This window comes from Oncorhynchus tshawytscha, linkage group LG06, assembly GCF_018296145.1.
Source record: "Oncorhynchus tshawytscha isolate Ot180627B linkage group LG06, Otsh_v2.0, whole genome shotgun sequence".
NCBI classification, from domain to species: domain Eukaryota; kingdom Metazoa; phylum Chordata; class Actinopteri; order Salmoniformes; family Salmonidae; genus Oncorhynchus; species Oncorhynchus tshawytscha.
Window position 1 is genome coordinate 2,515,143 of NC_056434.1, and position 20,342 is coordinate 2,535,484.

The following is a 20,342-nucleotide window of genomic DNA, read 5'->3' on the forward strand; positions in this document are numbered from 1 at the left end:
GGAGGTGTAGATTACATCTATCATCCTAGTGGTGGTGTAGATTACATCTATCATCCTAATGGAGGTGTAGATTACATCTATCATCCTAACGGAGGTGTAGATTACATCTATCATCCTAATGGAGGTGTAGATTACATCTGTCATCCTAGTGGAGGTGTAGATTACATCTATCATCCTTTAGATTACATCTATCATCCTAATGGAGGAGTAGATTACATCTATCATCCTAATGGAGGAGTAGATTACATCTATCATCCTGTAGATTACATCTATCATCCTGTAGATTACATCTATCATCCTGTAGATTACATCTAACATCCTAGTGGAGGTGTAGATTACATCTATCATCCTGTAGATTACATCTAACATCCTAGTGGAGGTGTAGATTACATCTATCATCCTAATGGAGGAGTAGATTACATCTATCATCCTGTAGATTACATCTAACATCCTAGTGGAGGAGTAGATTACATCTATCATCCTGTAGATTACATCTAACATCCTAGTGGAGGTGTAGATTACATCTATCATCCTGTAGATTACATCTAACATCCTAGTGGAGGTGTAGATTACATCTATCATCCTGTAGATTACATCTAACATCCTAGTGGAGGTGTAGATTACATCTATCATCCTAATGGAGGAGTAGATTACATCTGTCATCCTAGTGGAGGTGTAGATTACATCTATCATCCTGTAGATTACATCTGTCATCCTAATGGAGGTGTAGATTACATCTAACATCCTAGTGGAGGTGTAGATTACATCTATCATCCTAGTGGTGGTGTAGATTACATCTATCATCCTAATGGAGGTGTAGATTACATCTATCATCCTAACGGAGGTGTAGATTACATCTATCATCCTAATGGAGGTGTAGATTACATCTGTCATCCTAGTGGAGGTGTAGATTACATCTATCATCCTTTAGATTACATCTATCATCCTAATGGAGGAGTAGATTACATCTATCATCCTAATGGAGGAGTAGATTACATCTATCATCCTGTAGATTACATCTATCATCCTAGTGGAGGTGTAGATTACATCTATCATCCTAGTGGAGGTGTAGATTACATCTATCATCCTAATGGAGGAGTAGATTACATCTGTCATCCTAGTGGAGGTGTAGATTACATCTATCATCCTAATGGAGGAGTAGATTACATCTATCATCCTGTAGATTACATCTATCATCCTAGTGGAGGAGTAGATTACATCTATCATCCTGTAGATTACATCTATCATCCTAATGGAGGAGTAGATTACATCTATCATCCTGTAGATTACATCTATCATCCTAATGGAGGAGTAGATTACATCTGTCATCCTAGTGGAGGTGTAGATTACATCTATCATCCTAATGGAGGAGTAGATTACATCTATCATCCTTTAGTAGATTACATCTATCATCCTAATGGAGGTGTAGATTACATCTATCATCCTAATGGAGGAGTAGATCTATCATCCTAGATTCATCTGTCATCCTAGTGGAGGTGTAGATTACATCTATCATCCTAATGGAGGTGTAGATTACATCTGTCATCCTAGTGGAGGTGTAGATTACATCTGTCATCCTAGTGGAGGTGTAGATTACATCTATCATCCTAATGGAGGAGTAGATTACATCTATCATCCTAGATTACATCTATCATCCTAATGGAGGTGTAGATTACATCTATCATCCTAGTGGAGGTGTAGATTACATCCATCATCCTAGTGGAGGTGTAGATTACATCCATCATCCTAGTGGAGGTGTAGATTACATCTAACATCCTAGTGGAGGTGTAGATTACATCTATCATCCTAATGGAGGTGTAGATTACATCTATCATCCTAGTGGAGGTGTAGATTACATCTAACATCCTAATGGAGGAGTAGATTACATCTAACATCCTAGTGGAGGAGTAGATTACATCTGTCATCCTAGTGGAGGAGTAGATTACATCTGTCATCCTAATGGAGGTGTAGATTACATCTATCATCCTAATGGAGGAGTAGATTACATCTGTCATCCTAGTGGAGGTGTAGATTACATCTGTCATCCTAATGGAGGAGTAGATTACATCTGTCATCCTAGTGGAGGTGTAGATTACATCTATCATCCTAGTGGAGGTGTAGATTACATCTGTCATCCTAGTGGAGGTGTAGATTACATCTGTCATCCTAGTGGAGGTGTAGATTACATCTATCATCCTAGTGGAGGTGTAGATTACATCTGTCATCCTAGTGGAGGTGTAGATTACATCTATCATCCTAGTGGAGGTGTAGATTACATCTATCATCCTAATGGAGGTGTAGATTACATCTATCATCCTAGTGGAGGTGTAGATTACATCTATCATCCTAGTGGAGGTGTAGATTACATCTATCATCCTAATGGAGGTGTAGATTACATCTATCATCCTAGTGGAGGTGTAGATTACATCTATCATCCTAGTGGAGGTGTAGATTACATCTATCATCCTAATGGAGGTGTAGATTACATCTATCATCCTAGTGGAGGTGTAGATTACATCTATCATCCTAGTGGAGGTGTAGATTACATCTATCATCCTGTAGATTACATCTAACATCCTAGTGGAGGTGTAGATTACATCTATCATCCTAGTGGAGGTGTAGATTACATCTATCATCCTAGAATGTGGGATAGAATGTTGGATACCGCTGATCTGATTGAATAGAGCCGTTAGTGGTATCATGGGTTTGAGCTGAGGGTTCCTTGTTTTGCAAATGGAGAGATGAAGAGATGAATAAAGTAAAAGGAAAAACGAGAAGGAAAAGTCAAAGCAGAAAATACATTTATTGAGTTCTGACAGACCAAAGGAACCGCAAGAGCCATGCATCACAACAAAAGAAAGTTCTCCGTAGAATCTGCTCTCTGTACATAAAGGCACATGTGTGTCATGAATCTGTCAATCCTAAATAAATGCTAAATATCTTTCAGAAAATTAAACAAAAACAACAAAACAAACTGTCCGGCAGTGACCGTATACAACATGACCAGCATGATCAAAGTGATTATACACCTCTCCCCATAACACTACTGACGTGCCTCCCAAATGGCACCTCTCCCCATAACACTACTGACGTGCCTCCCAAATGGCACCTCTCCCCATAACACTACTGATGTGCCTCCCAAATGGCACCTCTCCCCATAACACTACTGATGTGCCTCCCAAATGGCACCTCTCCCCATAACACTACTGATGTGCCTCCCAAATGGCACCTCTCCCCATAACACTACTGATGTGCCTCCCAAATGGCACCTCTCCCCATAACACTACTGATGTGCCTCCCAAATGGCACCTCTCCCCATAACACTACTGATGTGCCTCCCAAATGGCACCTCTCCCCATAACACTACTGATGTGCCTCCCAAATGGCACCTCTCCCCATAACACTACTGATGTGCCTCCCAAATGGCACCTCTCCCCATAACACTACTGATGTGCCTCCCAAATGGCACCTCTCCCCATAACACTACTGAGTCCCAAATGGCACCTCTCCCCATAACACTACTGAGTCCCAAATGGCACCCTATTCCTTTTGTTATGAACTACTTTTGACCAGGATCCACAGGGCTCTACCTAGGACTGCCACAGGGCTCTACCTAGGACTGCCACAGGGCTCTACCTAGGACTGCCACATGGCTCTACCTAGGACTGCCAACAGGGCTCTACCTAGGACTGCCAACAGGGCTCTACCTAGGACTGCCAACAGGGCTCTACCTAGGACTGCCAACAGGGCTCTACCTAGGACTTCCACAGGGCTCTACCTAGGACTGCCACAGGGCTCTACCTAGGACTGCCAACAGGGCTCTACCTAAGACTGCCAACAGGGCTCTACCTAAGACTGCCAACAGGGCTCTACCTAGGACTGCCAACAGGGCTCTACCTAGGACTGCCAACAGGGCTCTACCTAGGACTGCCAACAGGGCTCTACCTAGGACTTCCACAGGGGCTCTACCTAGGACTGCCACAGGGCTCTACCTAGGACTGCCAACAGGGCTCTACCTAAGACTGCCAACAGGGCTCTACCTAAGACTGCCAACAGGGCTCTACCTAGGACTGCCACAGGGCTCTACCTAGGACTGCCACAGGGCTCTACCTAGGACTGCCACAGGGCTCTACCTAGGACTGCCACAGGGCTTTACCTAGGACTGCCAACAGGGCTCTACCTAGGACTGCCCTAAGGCTCTACCTAGGACTGCCAACAGGGCTCTACCTAGGACTGCCACAGGGCTCTACCTAGGACTGCCAACAGGGCTCTACCTAGGACTGCCACAGGGCTCTACCTAGGACTGCCAACAGGGCTCTACCTAGGACTGCCCTAAGGCTCTACCTAGGACTGCCAACAGGGCTCTACCTAGGACTGCCACAGGGCTCTACCTAGGACTGCCAACAGGGCTCTACCTAGGACTGCCACAGGGCTCTACCTAGGACTGCCAACAGGGCTCTACCTAGGACTGCCACAGGGCTCTACCTAGGACTGCCAACAGGGCTCTACCTAGGACTGCCATAAGGCTCTGGTTAAAAATATGAATTATTTAGACAATAGGGTGTCATGGGGAACACACCGTTAGGTTTGAGTCCAGCTCCAAAGACAAAACAACAAAAGCTCAATCCATAGACAAGTGAAGTCTTATAGAAAAACACTAGTGCTTGGTTCCTGACCAGCCCCAGCCAATAGGAGGAGAGGTCAGCCGAGAGGCGGATACTATGCATGTCCCTGTCCATAACTCAATTACTAGCGTCATTTTTATCATCAGCAACACAAACTTAAAAAGCAACAAAAGACATGAATGGTGCTTTAAACAGGATGTAGGTTATGTGCTGTATAGCCTAATCGCTGACCATCTTGTGACACAGGCGGTAGAGCATGGCGGTTGCAACGCCAGGGTTGTGGGTTCGATTCCCGCGTAGGACCAATATGGGAAAAAAAATGAAAATGTATACACTCACTACTGTAAGTCGCTCTGGAGAAGAGCGTCTGCTAAATGACTCAATGTAAAACATTTTAATGAAACAAACTGAATTTTGAATAACTCAAAGCGCCCTCTGCTGTTCGAGACTGGTGTTGCCACACAGCTACAAAGTTTCTTATTTAAAAAATAATAAAAAAAACTGCCATGCAAAACATCTTAATATCTGACTTTTCTAACGTGACAGCATCTTATCAGTAGACTGGTATCCAGACAGACTCAACTTTTCACATATTATGTGTTACATAAGTAATGAATAGGGAAAACAAACGTTTTATTTCATGAACATGAAGCACCAACAGTTTATCTGTTTATTTAACTCTGTTTGGAGAATGTGAGAGTTTCAATAGCGGCACAATCTCAGAGAAGGAACACAGAGACCGAGGAGAGAAGGAGAGAGAGAGAGGTAGAAATAGAGGGAGGGAGGAGAGAGAATATTAGAAAGAGCCCTGAAAGAGGGAGAGAGAGAGCAAGATAGAGGAGCCCCTAATCTGATTGTGGCTGAGGTTTGAGGAGCGAGGAAACTGAAGGGAGGAGGGAACTGAAGGGAGGAGGAATGTGAGGATGAGGTGAGTCTCAGGAGGTACTGCATCGTCTCCTCTGCTCTGCCGCGAGGGGTTCCAGGAGCTCTGAACGTAGCCGGCCTTTAAGCAGACTGCAGACAGGAACCAGAGAAGAGAGAGAGAGAAGAAAGTAAGGACTCACTTTAGGAGAGTAGGAAACAGGAACCAGAGAAATAAACCAGTAGGAAGTCAAAAGTTAAGAGGAGAGAGTTACAAAATAGAGAAACAGAGGCATTTGGAAACCCAGTATTGAAGAAGAAAATAAATGATGGCCACGTCAGTGCAGTGTGGCCACGTCAGTGCAGTGTGGCCACGTCAGTGCAGTGTGGCCACGTCAGTGCAGTGTGGCCACGTCAGTGCAGTGTGGCCACGTCAGTGCAGTGTGGCCACGTCAGTGCAGTGTGGCCACGTCAGTGCAGTGTGTAGTAACATTCACCTCCAGAAGAGGGCACTATTAGACAGCCATAGTATCATAAATCGGGAGACTCTGGACTTGACTGTCCATAGAGCAAAACACCTTCTGGCAGAAGTTTTTATTTGATAATGCTGTGAAGAACGCTACTGGGGTTAGGACTAAATATGGGTGAAAGGTCATGGAGAAGAGAGTGAAGCAACAGGATCAGAATAAAGCAACAGTATGCAGAGAAGAGGCATGAGGATCTGATTAGAGAACAATCTAGAACACAGTCCAGTCAACTATGCTACAAACTACAGATTTTCAGTCTAGAATAAGTACAGCTGTTCTGACCAGTTTGTTGAGTTTGAGAATGTTGAAAATAATCCCCAAAACGTCAATAGTGTAAAGTATAGTGTAGGCTAAATACTGTTCTGTTCTTATGAAATTAACCTGTGACAGCATTGCAGCATATACACCCACTGGGCCCTGCCCTTACTTAAAGCGCCTGCCCTCTAGTGTGTCATACATGCTGCACTGCCACACCCAGCCACATTGTGGATGGGGGCGTCAGAGAGCAGGACGACAGAACCCAAACTAACAGTAAAACATAAAATGGGCTACGCCTAAAACTGGCTTTTCAAACCAGGATTTTTTTTAAAGAAAATGTAAGCATTATGTCAGAGAGTCTGCCAGTTTTCTAAATGAGAAACGATAACAAAAGCAGTAATTATCATAGGGCGTCAAAGAAAGCAGCACACTATTTAAAACTATAATTTACAGATAACCGCCTTTTTCTCCCCAGCCCTTAAACTGAATGGGCGAGGACTGAGGGCAGGGGCGGACTGGCCATCTGGCATTTAAGGCAACTGCTAGTCCATTTTTAGCCCAGTGGGTCAGTCTAACTTTTTTTTCTCTTTTTTCCGCAAAATGATCATTATCTGGTTAATAAATGGGGCCGGTGTGGGGGCTTTGAGGGGGAAAAAAATTGTTCCGGCATGTTAGAAATGCCAGGGCCGATATCTGGTCCCAGTCCGCCCCTCAATGTGGGAGAGGGAGGGCAGCATTTGTCTATGAGAGTGTATGAAAAACTCAAGCCAATTACTGGGACTGACTGGATAAGGGATTTGGAAACGGCTGCTGTTGTGCAAACCTGGCAGAGCACCTAAAGGCGTTTCCATTAGTCTATTGAGGCTTCATCTGGCTGTTAATGTGTAAAAAAAAAACAGAGCGTAGGTTCTGATGCTCAGGCTTGTAAAACAGAGCGTACGTTCTGATGCTCAGGCTTGTACAACAGAGCGTAGGTTCTGATGCTCAGGCTTAGAAAACAGAGCGTAGGTTCTGATGCTCAGGCTTAGAAAACAGAGCGTAGGTTCTGATGCTCAGGCTTGTACAACAGAGCGTAGGTTCTGATGCTCAGGCTTGTACAACAGAGCGTAGGTTCTGATGCTCAGGCTTGTACAACAGAGCGTAGGTTCTGATGCTCAGGCATGTACAACAGAGCGTAGGTTCTGATGCTCAGGCTTGTACAACAGAGCGTAGGTTCTGATGCTCAGGCTTGTACAACAGAGCGTAGGTTCTGATGCTCAGGCTTGTACAACAGAGCGTAGGTTCTGATGCTCAGGCATGTACAACAGAGCGTAGGTTCTGATGCTCAGGCTTGTACAACAGAGCGTAGGTTCTGATGTATTGAGTGAGTGACCAAAAAGCAAAAATGTTAATTTGTCAAAACAGCCATCGTCTTAAGCCTTATCCAAATAGTCATCATGCTGATGTCTTCACTCAGCTCAAATATCATTACTGTAGTACTCAATGTTACGCAACTCTACATCTCAATAACAGCCGATATATTCCACCAAACAAGCTATCACATCAGGGTGCTGTTGAATCCAAAACAAAAAGTAAAACTAGCATTTCACAACTTAGGTGCTTTCCCTTATTAAATAAGCTTGAGAATACGGCTCTAAGAATAAGCTTTGAATGCTGCAGTACACAGTCTGTAATTCATAGGCAAACAAGTGAATCAAGTTCAAATGTCAACCGTAGAGCAGAAGGTTAAGAGACACGGAAGCAGAAGGTAATCTGAAGGACCTTGTTACCAAGCTTAGTGGTCACACTAGTGTTGCAAGCCTTGTGGACCTGAGTCTAGCTCAGTGGTTTCAGCCCGGGGGTTCAGGAGAGAGGAGGAAGCAGCATAGCTTCATACAGTAAACCCTTTATCTACTAGAGGGGAGGACAGTAACCCTTTATCTACTAGAGGGGAGGACAGTAACCCTTTATCTACTAGAGGGGAGGACAGTAACCCTTTATCTACTAGAGGGAGGACAGTAACCCTTTATCTACTAGGGGAGGACAGTAACCCTTTATCTACTAGAGGGGAGGACAGTAACCCTTTATCTACTAGAGGGGGACAGTAACCCTTTATCTACTAGAGGGGAGGACAGTAACCCTTTATCTACTAGAGGGGAGGACAGTAACCCTTTATCTACTAGAGGGGAGGACAGTAACCCTTTATCTACTAGAGGGGGGACAGTAACCCTTTATCTACTAGAGGGGGACAGTAACCCTTTATCTACTAGAGGGAGGACAGTAACCCTTTATCTACTAGAGGGAGGACAGTAACCCTTTATCTACTAGAGGGGAGGACAGTAACCCTTTATCTACTAGAGGGGAGGACAGTAACCCTTTATCTACTAGAGGGGAGGACAGTAACCCTTTATCTACTAGAGGGGAGGACAGTAACCCTTTATCTACTAGAGGGGAGGACAGTAACCCTTTATCTAATAGAACAGAGGACAGTAACCCTTTATCTAATAGAACAGAGGGGAGGACAGTAACCCTTTATCTGATAGAACAGAGGACAGTAACCCTTTATCTAATAGAACAGAGGGGAGGACAGTAACCCTTTATCTGATAGAACAGAGGACAGGACAGTAACCCTTTATCTAATAGAACAGAGGGGAGGACAGTAACCCTTTATCTACTAGAACAGAGGGGAGGACAATAACCCTTTATCTACTAGAACAGAGGGGAGGACAGTAACCCTTTATCTAATAGAACAGAGGGGAGTACAGTAACCCTTTATCTAATAGAACAGAGTGGAGGACAGTAACCCTTTATCTACTAGAACAGAGGACAGTAACCCTTTATCTAATAGAACAGAGGGGAGTACAGTAACCCTTTATCTACTAGAACAGAGGGGAGGACAGTAACCCTTTATCTACTAGAACAGAGGGGAGGACAGTAACCCTTTATCTAATAGAACAGTGGGGAGGACAGTAACCCTTTATCTACTAGAACAGTGGGGAGGACAGTAACCCTTTATCTAATAGAACAGAGGACAGTAACCCTTTATCTGATAGAACAGAGGACAGTAACCCTTTATCTGATAGAACAGAGGACAGTAACCCTTTATCTACTAGAACAGAGGGAGGACAGTAACCCTTTATCTACTAGAACAGAGGGAGGACAGTAACCCTTTATCTACTAGAACAGAGGGGAGGGGAGGACAGTAACCCTTTATCTAATAGAACAGAGGGAGGACAGTAACCCTTTATCTACTAGAACAGAGGACAGTAACCCTTTATCTACTAGAACAGGGAGGACAGTAACCCTTTATCTACTAGAACAGAGGGGAGGACAGTAACCCTTTATCTAATAGAACAGAGGGGAGGACAGTAACCCTTTATCTACTAGAACAGAGGGAGGACAGTAACCCTTTATCTGATAGAACTAGAGGGGAGGACAGTAACCCTTTATCTACTAGAACAGAGGACAGTAACCCTTTATCTACTAGAACAGAGGGAGGACAGTAACCCTTTATCTAATAGAACAGAGGACAGTAACCCTTTATCTAATAGAACAGAGGGGAGGACAGTAACCCTTTATCTAATAGAACAGAGGGGAGGACAGTAACCCTTTATCTGATAGAACAGAGGGAGGACAGTAACCCTTTATCTAATAGAACAGAGGTACAGTAACCCTTTATCTACTAGAACAGAGGGAGGACAGTAACCCTTTATCTAATAGAACAGAGGGGAGGACATTAACCCTTTATCTACTAGAACAGAGGGGAGGACAGTAACCCTTTATCTGATAGAACAGAGGGGAGGACAGTAACCCTTTATCTACTAGAACAGAGGACAGTAACCCTTTATCTACTAGAACAGAGGGAGGACAGTAACCCTTTATCTAATAGAACAGAGGACAGTAACCCTTTATCTACTAGAACAGAGGGAGGACAGTAACCTTTATCTAATAGAACAGAGGGAGGACAGTAACCCTTTATCTAATAGAACAGAGGGGAGGACAGTAACCCTTTATCTGATAGAACAGAGGGGAGTACAGTAACCCTTTATCTACTAGAACAGAGGGGAGGACAGTAACCCTTTATCTGATAGAACAGAGGGGAGGACAGTAACCCTTTATCTACTAGAACAGAGGGGAGGACAGTAACCCTTTATCTACTAGAACAGAGGACAGTAACCCTTTATCTACTAGAACAGAGGGGAGGACAGTAACCCTTTATCTAATAGAACAGAGGACAGTAACCCTTTATCTAATAGAACAGAGGGGAGGACAGTAACCCTTTATCTAATAGAACAGAGGGGAGGACAGTAACCCTTTATCTACTAGAACAGAGGGGAGGACAGTAACCCTTTATCTAATAGAACAGAGGGGAGTACAGTAACCCTTTATCTACTAGAACAGAGGGGAGGACAGTAACCCTTTATCTGATAGAACAGAGGGGAGGACAGTAACCCTTTATCTACTAGAACAGAGGACAGTAACCCTTTATCTACTAGAACAGAGGGGAGGACAGTAACCCTTTATCTACTAGAACAAAGGGGAGGACAGTAACCCTTTATCTACTAGAACAGAGGGGAGGACAGTAACCCTTTATCTAATAGAACAGAGGGGAGGACAGTAACCCTTTATCTAATAGAACAGAGGGGAGGACAGTAACCCTTTATCTAATAGAACAGAGGGGAGGACAGTAACCCTTTATCTGATAGAACAGAGGGGAGGACAGTAACCCTTTATCTGATAGAACAGAGGGAGGACAGTAACCCTTTATCTACTAGAACAGAGGGGAGGACAGTAACCCTTTATCTAATAGAACAGAGGACAGTAACCCTTTATCTACTAGAACAGAGGGGAGGACAGTAACCCTTTATCTAATAGAACAGAGAGTAGTACTCACTGTTTCTGCAGGAGGTTCTGCTGCTGCTGCCTGTATGACTCTACAGTGTGCTGAGGCAGAAACTGCATGAGTTCCAGAGACTCTTTGATTTTCACCAAAATCTCATAGATTTCACGGCCTTTAATCTACAGAGGCAGAGAGAGAGAGGGGTTGGTTAGCAGCTGGGACAATTCACAAGATTAATTTAATGCACACAGATGTATTAATGTATTGTTTGATAGAAAACATTCACTATATGAGACAAGTATGTGGACACCTGCTCGTTGAACATCTCATTCAAAATCATGGGCGTTAATATGAAGTTGGTCCCCGACTTTGTTGCTATAACAGCCTCCACTCTTCTGGGAAGGCTTTCCACTAGATGTTGGAACATTGCTGAGTGGACTTGCTTCCATTCAGCCACAAGAGCATTAGTGAGGTCAGGCACTGATGTTGGCCGATTAGGCCTGGCTCGCAGTCTGCGTTCCAATTCATCCCAAAGGTGTTCAATGGGGTTGATGTCAGGGCTCTGTGCCCAGACAGTCAAGTTCTTCCACACCGATCTCAACAAACATTTCTGTATGGACCTCGCTTTGTGCACGGGGGCATTGTCATGCTGAGACAGGAAAGGGCCTTCCCCAAACTGTTGCCACAAAGTTGGAAGCACAGAATCGTCTAGAATGTCATTGTATGCTGTAGTGTTAAGATTTCCCTTCACTGGAACTAAGGGGCCCGAATCATGAAAAACAGCCTCAGACCATTATTCCTCCTCCACCAAACTTTACAGTTGGCCCTACGCATTGGGGCAGGGCGCGTTCTCCTGGCATCTGCCAAACCCATTAGTCCGTCGGACAGCCAGATGGTGAAGCGTGATTCATCACTCCAGAGAACGTGTTTCCACTGAGTCCAATGGCCTCGAGCTTTACACCACTCCAGCCGACGCTTGGCATTGAGAAAGGTGATCTGAGGCTTGTGTGCGGCCACTCGGTCATGGAAACCCATTTCATGAAGCTCCCGACGAACAGTTCTTGTGCTGACGGCAGTTTGGAACTTGGTACTGAGCGTTGCAGCCGAGGACAGACGATTTTTATGAGCTACGCGCTTCAACACTCGACGGTTCCATTCTGTGATCTTGCGTGGCCTACCACTTTGTGGATGAGCCGTTGTTGCTCCTAGACGTTTCCACTTCACAACAGCACTTATAGTTGACCGGGGAAGCTCTAGCAGGGCAGTAATTTGACAAACTGACTTGTTGGAAAGGTGGCATCCTATGACGGTGCCATGTTGAAAGTCACTGAGCTCTTCAGTTAGGCCATTCTACCTCCAATGTTTGTCTATGGAGATTGCATGGCTGTGTGCTTGATTTTATACACCTGTCAGCAACGACTGTGGCTGAAATAGCCAAATCCACTAATTTGAAGGGGTGTCCACATACTTTTGTATATATTAACGTATATAACGGGGTTGCTTTTATTCTGAAGTTCGGGCTCTTATTTTGAAACGCTCCCCTAAATAAATGTATTCTTCCTCCTGTACCCAATGAGACTGTTATATGTTCATCTGGGTTCTATTTCTATAGAACAGACAGTATCAGAACTTCACAGGGTCGGCAGGGTAGCCTAGTGGTTAGAGTGTAGAGGCGGCAGGGTAGCCTAGTGGTTAGAGTGTAGAGGCGGCAGGGTAGCCTAGTGGTTAGAGCGTTGGACTAGTAACCGCAAGGTTGCAAGTTCAACCCACCGAGCTGACAAGGTACAAATCTGTCGTTCTACCCCTGAACAGGCAGTTAACCCACTGTTCCTAGGCCGTCATTGAAAATAAGAATTTGTTCTTAACTGACTTGCCTAGTTAAATAAAGGTACAATTAAAAAAGGTTCAATCAATTCCATAGTGTCAGCTAATTCCCTGGGGAAATCCCAGAGGAATGTGGCCAGACTGTTGACACTTACAGGCAGACAGAACACTTCCTCGTCTGTGGATCTTCTCTTCTTGATGGAGGACATCTGGATACCATGAGAGACCTGGTGGAAGGCTGGGGAGGGGGACAGAGGCCTGGTAAGTACCTGGGCTGGTACACCTGAGATGACGCTAATTTTATCCTACGTATTAACCTCAGCAAGCGTAAGATGGAAAACAAGCACAGAGCAGGAGGAGGCAGAGCAGGAAGAGGCAGAGCAGGAAGAGGCAGAGCAGGAGGAGTCAGAGCAGGAGGAGGCAGAGCAGGAGGAGGCAGAGCAGGAGGAGGCAGAGCAGGAAGGCAGGCAGGAAGAGGCAGAGCAGGAAGAGGCAGAGCAGGAAGAGGCAGAGCAGGAAGAGGCAGAGCAGGAAGAGGCAGGCAGGAAGAGGCAGAGCAGGAAGAGGCAGAGCAGGAAGAGGCAGCACGAGACGGCGCAGTGCAGAGCAGGAAGAGGCAGAGCAGGAAGAGGCAGAGCAGGAAGAGGCAGAGCAGGAAGAGGCAGAGCAGGAAGAGACAGAGCAGCCGAGGGGCTGGCAGCATGCAGAGTGTAGTATAATGAAGAGTCAGTCCTCCAGCAGCCGAGGGGCTGGCAGCATGCAGAGTGTAGTATAATGAAGAGTCAGTCCTCCAGCAGCTCCCAGCACTACTTACGGCGTTTCATACCCTCACTGCTCTTTGTTCCGTCAGTAACGTGCTGCTTGCGGATGCTGTCCTCGTCCGCCTTGCGGTCCCGGCCAGGACACGCACAGATCCTGGCCTCGAAGCAGCGCCGACCCAGCACCTGACCACTAGGTGGCGAGAGAGACAGACAATAAGACTTTTTAACCATCTATGAGGAGGTGGGATCAATTTATTTCTTTATTTTTTTCCCATAAATCCTGTTTGGAGGATTCCCACTCCTGATTCCAGGAGTTTCCAGAATATTGCAACCCTGGTAGCCACTGAAAACAAAACAAAATGTCTTACTCTCTGGCTTCAAGGGTGACGATGATGAGGATAGGGCGTCGGTTCATTCCTCCTACACAGCTGGAGTTGCACATGAAGTTATACAGTATGGTGGTGAACTCTGTGCCTACCTGGAAGAGGAGACATTAACACACAGAGAGGAGACATTAACACACAGAGAGGAGACATTAACACACAGAGAGGAGACATTAACACACAGAGAGGAGACATTAACACACAGAGAGGAAAGGGGCTGTTGAGGACACAGGAACACAGTATGGGCCCAGTAGGGTGAGGGGCTGTTGAGGACACAGGAACACAGTATGGGCCCAGTAGGGGTGAGGGGCTGTGTGGGCCCAGTAGGGGTGAGGGGCTGTTGAGGACACAGGAACACAGTATGGGCCCAGTAGGGGTGAGGGGCTGTTGGGCCCAGTAGGGGTGAGGGGCTGTGTGGGCCCAGTAGGGGTGAGGGGCTGTTGAGGACACAGGAACAGTATGGACCCAGTATGGGCCCAGTAGGGGTGAGGGGCTGTGAGGACACAGGAACACAGTATGGGCCCAGTAGGGGTGAGGGGCTGTTGAGGACACAGGAACACAGTATGGACCCAGTAGGGGTGAGGGGCTGTTGAGGACACCAGCTGCTGGGCTGACTGTCACTGACTGATTGGATGAGAGGGCCAGTACGTGAGGATAGCCAGCTCTACAGAAGTTCAGGGGCCAGACCCTAATGTGACCCTGTCTGAGACACGTAGGGTGTTGCCGACAGATAGATTAGAGTGCTGGTTGTGACACTGATGACAGAGGGGACAGGGGAGAGACAAGGGGGGCAGGAGGGGGACAGGGGTTGGAGACGGTCTGTCGCCAGGGCTGAGGGGGCTTGGTGTGATATGGGGGGACAGGCGGGACAGGGCTGACTCTACACTGCCTGGGGGGCTTGGTGGTGATATGGGGGACAGGCGGGACAGGGCTGACTCTACACTGCCTTGTAAGGGGGCAGATGCCTACCTGGGGGGTTGTAAGGGGGCAGAGGGAGTACTGTAGCCTACCTGGGGGGGGGGTTGGAAGGGGGCAGAGGGGAGTACTGTAGCCTACCTGGGGGGGGGCAGCAGAGGGGAGTACTGTAGCCTACCTGGGGGGGGTTGTATAGGGGGCAGACAGGGGAGTACTGTAGTCTACCTGGGGGGCAGACAGTCTAGTCTACCTGGGGGGGCAGACAGGGGAGTACTGTAGTCTACCTGGGGGGTTGTAAGGGGGCAGACAGGGGAGTACTGTAGTCTACCTGGGGGGTTGTAAGGGGGCAGACAGGGAGTACTGTAGTCTACCTGGGGGGTTGTAAGGGGGAGACAGGGGAGTACTGTAGTCTACCTGGGGGGTTGTAAGGGGGCAGACGGGAGTACTGTAGTCTACCTGGGGGGTTGTAAGGGGGCAGACAGGGAGTACTGTAGTCTACCTGGGGGGTTGTAAGGGGGCAGATGGGAGTACTGTAGCAGATGGGAGTACTGTAGCCTACCTGGGGGGGCTCGTAGGGGACCAGCACACTCTGACGGCCCGTGATGGAGTCCTCCAGATACTGGGAGTGGCTGTTACCCTCCACTCGGATCAGGTGACTGGGAGGGGCTATCTGACCTACAAACACAAAATACCATACATTTATCAAGTAGAAAAATACGCTCCATGTTCATATCGGAGAAGATAAATAAGTGATCAATGGTTCATCAAAGGTAGTTGAGTTAATAACGTCATGGTACAGGAAGCATCTGAGGGGTAACGAGCCCTGACGGAGGCCTGTGAATCCCAAACCATTGGTAACTAAATGCTCACTGTAAGGAGCATTTCCTGAGAGATCAGTTAACTAACGGTCGTTGAACTCAAAACAGCAAAATAGGTTGATGTGTGACTCGACACCAATACGTGGGCTTAAAATGTCCAAAATAAAATGTTCTGTATTTTACAGTTTATAAAAGCGTAATATGTTATCAATGGTGCTTTAGGAGTGTTTGAGAGACATAACTAACTAACTAACCGTCATTGAACTCGCGGCTGAGCTCGTGGTTGGGGCAGCGTTTGACCACCTCGGTGACGTGCTCTGCCTTCTTGTAAACGGGCATGGCTCTGATGACGGCGCCCTGCGGGGGGTTGGTCAGCACCTTGATCTGGATGGGACACGTCTTGGCGATCTGACAGTACAGCTTCTTTAGCTCTGTAGAGTACTGGAGAGACAGAGGACAGGTCAGTACTGGAGAGACAGAGGACAGGTCAGTACTGGAGAGACAGAGGACAGGTCAGTACTGGAGAGACTGAGGACAGGTCAGTACTGGAGAGACAGAGGACAGGTCAGTACTGGAGAGACAGAGGACAGGTCAGTACTGGAGAGACTGAGGACAGGTCAGTACTGGAGAGACTGAGGACAGGTCAGTACTGGAGAGACTGAGGACAGGTCAGTACTGGAGAGACTGAGGACAGGTCAGTACTGGAGAGACTGAGGACAGGTCAGTACTGGAGAGACTGAGGACAGGTCAGTATTGGAGAGACTGAGGACAGGTCAGTATTGGAGAGACTGAGGACAGGTCAGTACTGGAGAGACTGAGGACAGGTCAGTACTGGAGAGACTGAGGACAGGTCAGTACTGGAGAGACTGAGGACAGGTCAGTACTGGAGAGACTGAGGACAGGTCAGTAGGCTTACTTGACGGAATATGATATATCATGATGATTTGTATCACATCGGGTGTTATTGCGCAGTGCAGAAACACCGCCAAACATCAGTCTCTTGAGGTGTCTAATTTGAAATTAGAGCATTTCTATAATAACATTAAAAAGGTGTGATTTTTTAGAAAGAAAACTGGGGAAATTGCAAACCTTGATCCCCTACCTACCTGCCACAGTAGCTGGTGGAACCAAACGGTTTGTTTTTAAGCCCAGTTCATAACCCATATTGTGGGTCGTTCCAAAACCACTTACGGGCATTTGTTTACACTTTGTTCAGTCATGTTACCTCAGCTAGTTAACTACCTAGTAACTTTACTAGTATCAGTCATGTTACCTCAGCTAGTTAACTACCTAGTAACTTTACTAGTATCAGTCATGTTACCTCAGCTAGTTAACTACCTAGTAACTTTACTAGTATCAGTCATGTTACCTCAGCTAGTTAACTACCTAGTAACTTTACTAGTATCAGTCATGTTACCTCAGCTAGTTAACTACCTAGTAACTTTACTAGTATCAGTCATGTTACCTCAGCTAGTTAACTACCTAGTAACTTTACTAGTATCAGTCATGTTACCTCAGCTAGTTAACTACCTAGTAACTTTACTAGTATCAGTCATGTTACCTCAGCTAGTTAACAACCTGGTAACTTTACTAGTATCAGTCATGTTACCTCAGCTAGTTAACAACCTGGTAACATTACTAGTTTATCTAAACATCAGTCATGTTACCTCAGCTAGTTAACAACCTGGTAACTTTACTAGTATCAGTCATGTTACCTCAGCTAGTTAACTACCTAGTAACTTTACTAGTATCAGTCATGTTACCTCAGCTAGTTAACAACCTGGTAACTTTACTAGTATCAGTCATGTTACCTCAGCTAGTTAACTACCTGGTAACTTTACCAGTACATCAGTCATGTTACCTCAGCTAGTTAACAACCTGGTAACTTTACTAGTATCAGTCATGTTACCTCAGCTAGTTAACTACCTAGTAACTTTACTAGTATCAGTCATGTTACCTCAGCTAGTTAACTACCTAGTAACTTTACTAGTATCAGTCATGTTACCTCAGCTAGTTAACTACCTAGTAACTTTACTAGTATCAGTCATGTTACCTCAGCTAGTTAACAACCTGGTAACTTTACCAGTACATCAGTTATGTTACCTCAGCTAGTTAACAACCTGGTAACTTTACTAGTTTATCTAAACATTTGGGGGCACAGAAAGAAAGGAGAACGGATAGCTTCTTCAGAAGATCAATGATTATATATGAATGATCTCTTTCATGTTTTCATTCAAACGTGACACTCTTAAAGAGACAGTGTAGAATGTAATGCATCTCATAAAGGGTAGTGCTTTTAAACAACGTAGAAAAGACAGTGTAGAATGTAATGCATCTCATAAAGGGTAGTGCTTTTAAACAACGTAGAAAAGACAGTGTAGAATGTAATGCATCTCATAAAGGGTAGTGCTTTTAAACAACGTAGAAAAGACAGTGTAGAATGTAATGCATCTCATAAAGGGTAGTGCTTTTAAACAACGTAGAAAAGACAGTGTAGAATGTAATGCATCTCATAAAGGGTAGTGCTTTTAAACAACGTAGAAACATTTTTCCACAAATGACTTTGAAATTACATTTTTTTAAATTCAACAGGTTTTTGCATCAACATTTTTAGCTTTGTATAATTGCTACCCATTAAAAAGGTTAATGTTGAGCCCTGTGTGTGTGTGTGTGTGTTCGATGGGGCACACCGAGTTAATGTCTCTTGGTTAAGGTGGGCTCCGGGGCAGGAGCCCGGCTCTCTGTGGAGCCATAAAACAGATCCCGTCCCTCCAGGGACAATTTAATTAGCCCTCCTTAAAAAATAAAAACTGTCCCTCCCTTAACTCTGGGCCTGGATTTCATCTTTCCTCTTCCAGGACATGAGGACACGACACAGTGTTGCCATTTGATGGCCAAAGACAGGCAGAGGATCCCCATATTGTTGTCCGTGTCTCAATCTGACAACGACGCTCATGGTGCGTTTCGTCATGAATCGTCGATGAGTCTTCCTGACTCTTACGGTAGAGGTCAGAGGTGGTTACCACAATAACATCCTCTTCACCACCACCACCACTACTACCTGGCTGACACAGCATCTGACTAAATAGAATCACTGACCGCAGGAATGGAAGTTTCCTCACTGAAAAATGTGTCATTCACAATGCTATGGTGCTACCGAGCCAACGGGACACTCTGAGGTTTCCTGCCTAACTGGCGCTGTGAGCAGAAAGGCCATCAGAAAGAAAAGTCCGCTGATTCTTCTAGCCTTTACCATACTTAATCAGATCCCTCATATTGTTGTCTCTACCTTCTTGCCCTTTGTGCTGTTGTCTGTGCCCAATAATGTTTGTACCCTGTTGTTGCTACCCTGCTGTGTTGCTACCCTGTTGTGTTGCTACCCTGCTGTGTTGCTACCCTGCTGTGTTGCTACCCTGTTGTGTTGCTACCCTGTTGTGTTGCTACCCTGCTGTGTTGCTACCCTGCTGTGTTTCTACCCTGTTGTGTTGCTACCCTGTTGTGTTGTTACCCTGCTGTGTTGCTACCCTGTTGTGTTGCTACCCTGTTGTGTTGCTACCCTGTTGTGTTGCTACCCTGCTGTGTTGCTACCCTGTTGTGTTGCTACCCTGCTGTGTTGCTACCCTGTTGTGTTGCTACCCTGTTGTGTTGCTACCCTGTTGTGTTGCTACCCTGCTGTGTTGCTACCCTGTTGTGTTGCTACCCTGCTGTGTTGCTACCCTGTTGTGTTGCTACCCTGCTGTGTTGCTACCCTGCTGTGTTGCTACCCTGTTGTGTTGCTACCCTGTTGTGTTGCTACCCTGCTGTGTTGCTACCCTGTTGTGTTGCTACCCTGTTGTGTTGCTACCCTGCTGTGTTGCTACCCTGCTGTGTTGCTACCCTGCTGTGTTGCTACCCTGTTGTGTTGCTACCCTGTTGTGTTGCTACCCTGCTGTGTTGCTACCCTGTTGTGTTGCTACCCTGCTGTGTTGCTATCCTGTTGTGTTGCTATCCTGCTGTGTTGCTACCCTGCTGTGTTGCTACCCTGTTGTGTTGATACCCTGCTGTGTTGATACCCTGCTGTGTTGCTACCCTGCTGTGTTGCTGCCATGTTGTGTTGCTACCCTGCTGTGTTGCTGCCCTGCTGTGTTGCTACCCTGCTGTGTTGCTACCCTGCTGTGTTGCTGCCTTGTTATGTTGTCTTAGGTCTCTCTCTATGTAGTGTTGTGGTGTCTCTCTTTATGTAGTGTTGTGTTGTCTCTCTTTATGTAGTGTTGTGTTGTCTCTTTATGTAGTGTTGTGTTGTCTCTCTTTATGTAGTGTTGTCTCTCTTTATGTAGTGGTGTCTCTCTTTATGTAGTGTTGTGGTGTCTCTCTTTATGTAGTGTTGTGTTGTCTCTCTTTATGTAGTGTTGTGTTGTCTCTCTTTATGTAGTGTTGTGTTGTCTCTCTTTATGTAGTGTTGTGGTGTCTCTCTTTATGTAGTGTTGTGTTGTCTCTCTTTATGTAGTGTTGTGGTGTCTCTTTATGTAGTGTTGTGTTGTCTCTCTTTATGTAGTGTAGTGGTGTCTCTCT

General features: G+C 45.9%; 1 protein-coding gene across 8 annotated transcripts in view; it reads right to left on the reverse strand.

Annotated features, from left to right (window-relative positions):
• Positions 1-20,342, reverse strand: part of tp63 (tumor protein p63) — a 137,574-nt gene that overhangs the window by 14,206 nt on the left and 103,026 nt on the right. For 5 of the 8 annotated variants that reach the window (XM_042322835.1, XM_042322837.1, XM_042322839.1 and 2 more), the window contains 6 exons: positions 16,046-16,232; positions 15,533-15,648; positions 14,044-14,153; positions 13,729-13,865; positions 13,070-13,152; positions 11,145-11,269 (listed from right to left, as the gene is read on the reverse strand). In XM_042322835.1, coding sequence (XP_042178769.1) covers positions 11,145-11,269; positions 13,070-13,152; positions 13,729-13,865; positions 14,044-14,153; positions 15,533-15,648; positions 16,046-16,232 — 758 coding nt within the window. Of the gene's footprint in view, positions 1-3,490; positions 5,640-11,144; positions 11,270-13,069; positions 13,153-13,728; positions 13,866-14,043; positions 14,154-15,532; positions 15,649-16,045; positions 16,233-20,342 lie in introns of those variants that run through there. The other 3 variants (XM_042322836.1, XM_042322838.1, XM_042322842.1) reach the window with 2 other exon arrangements.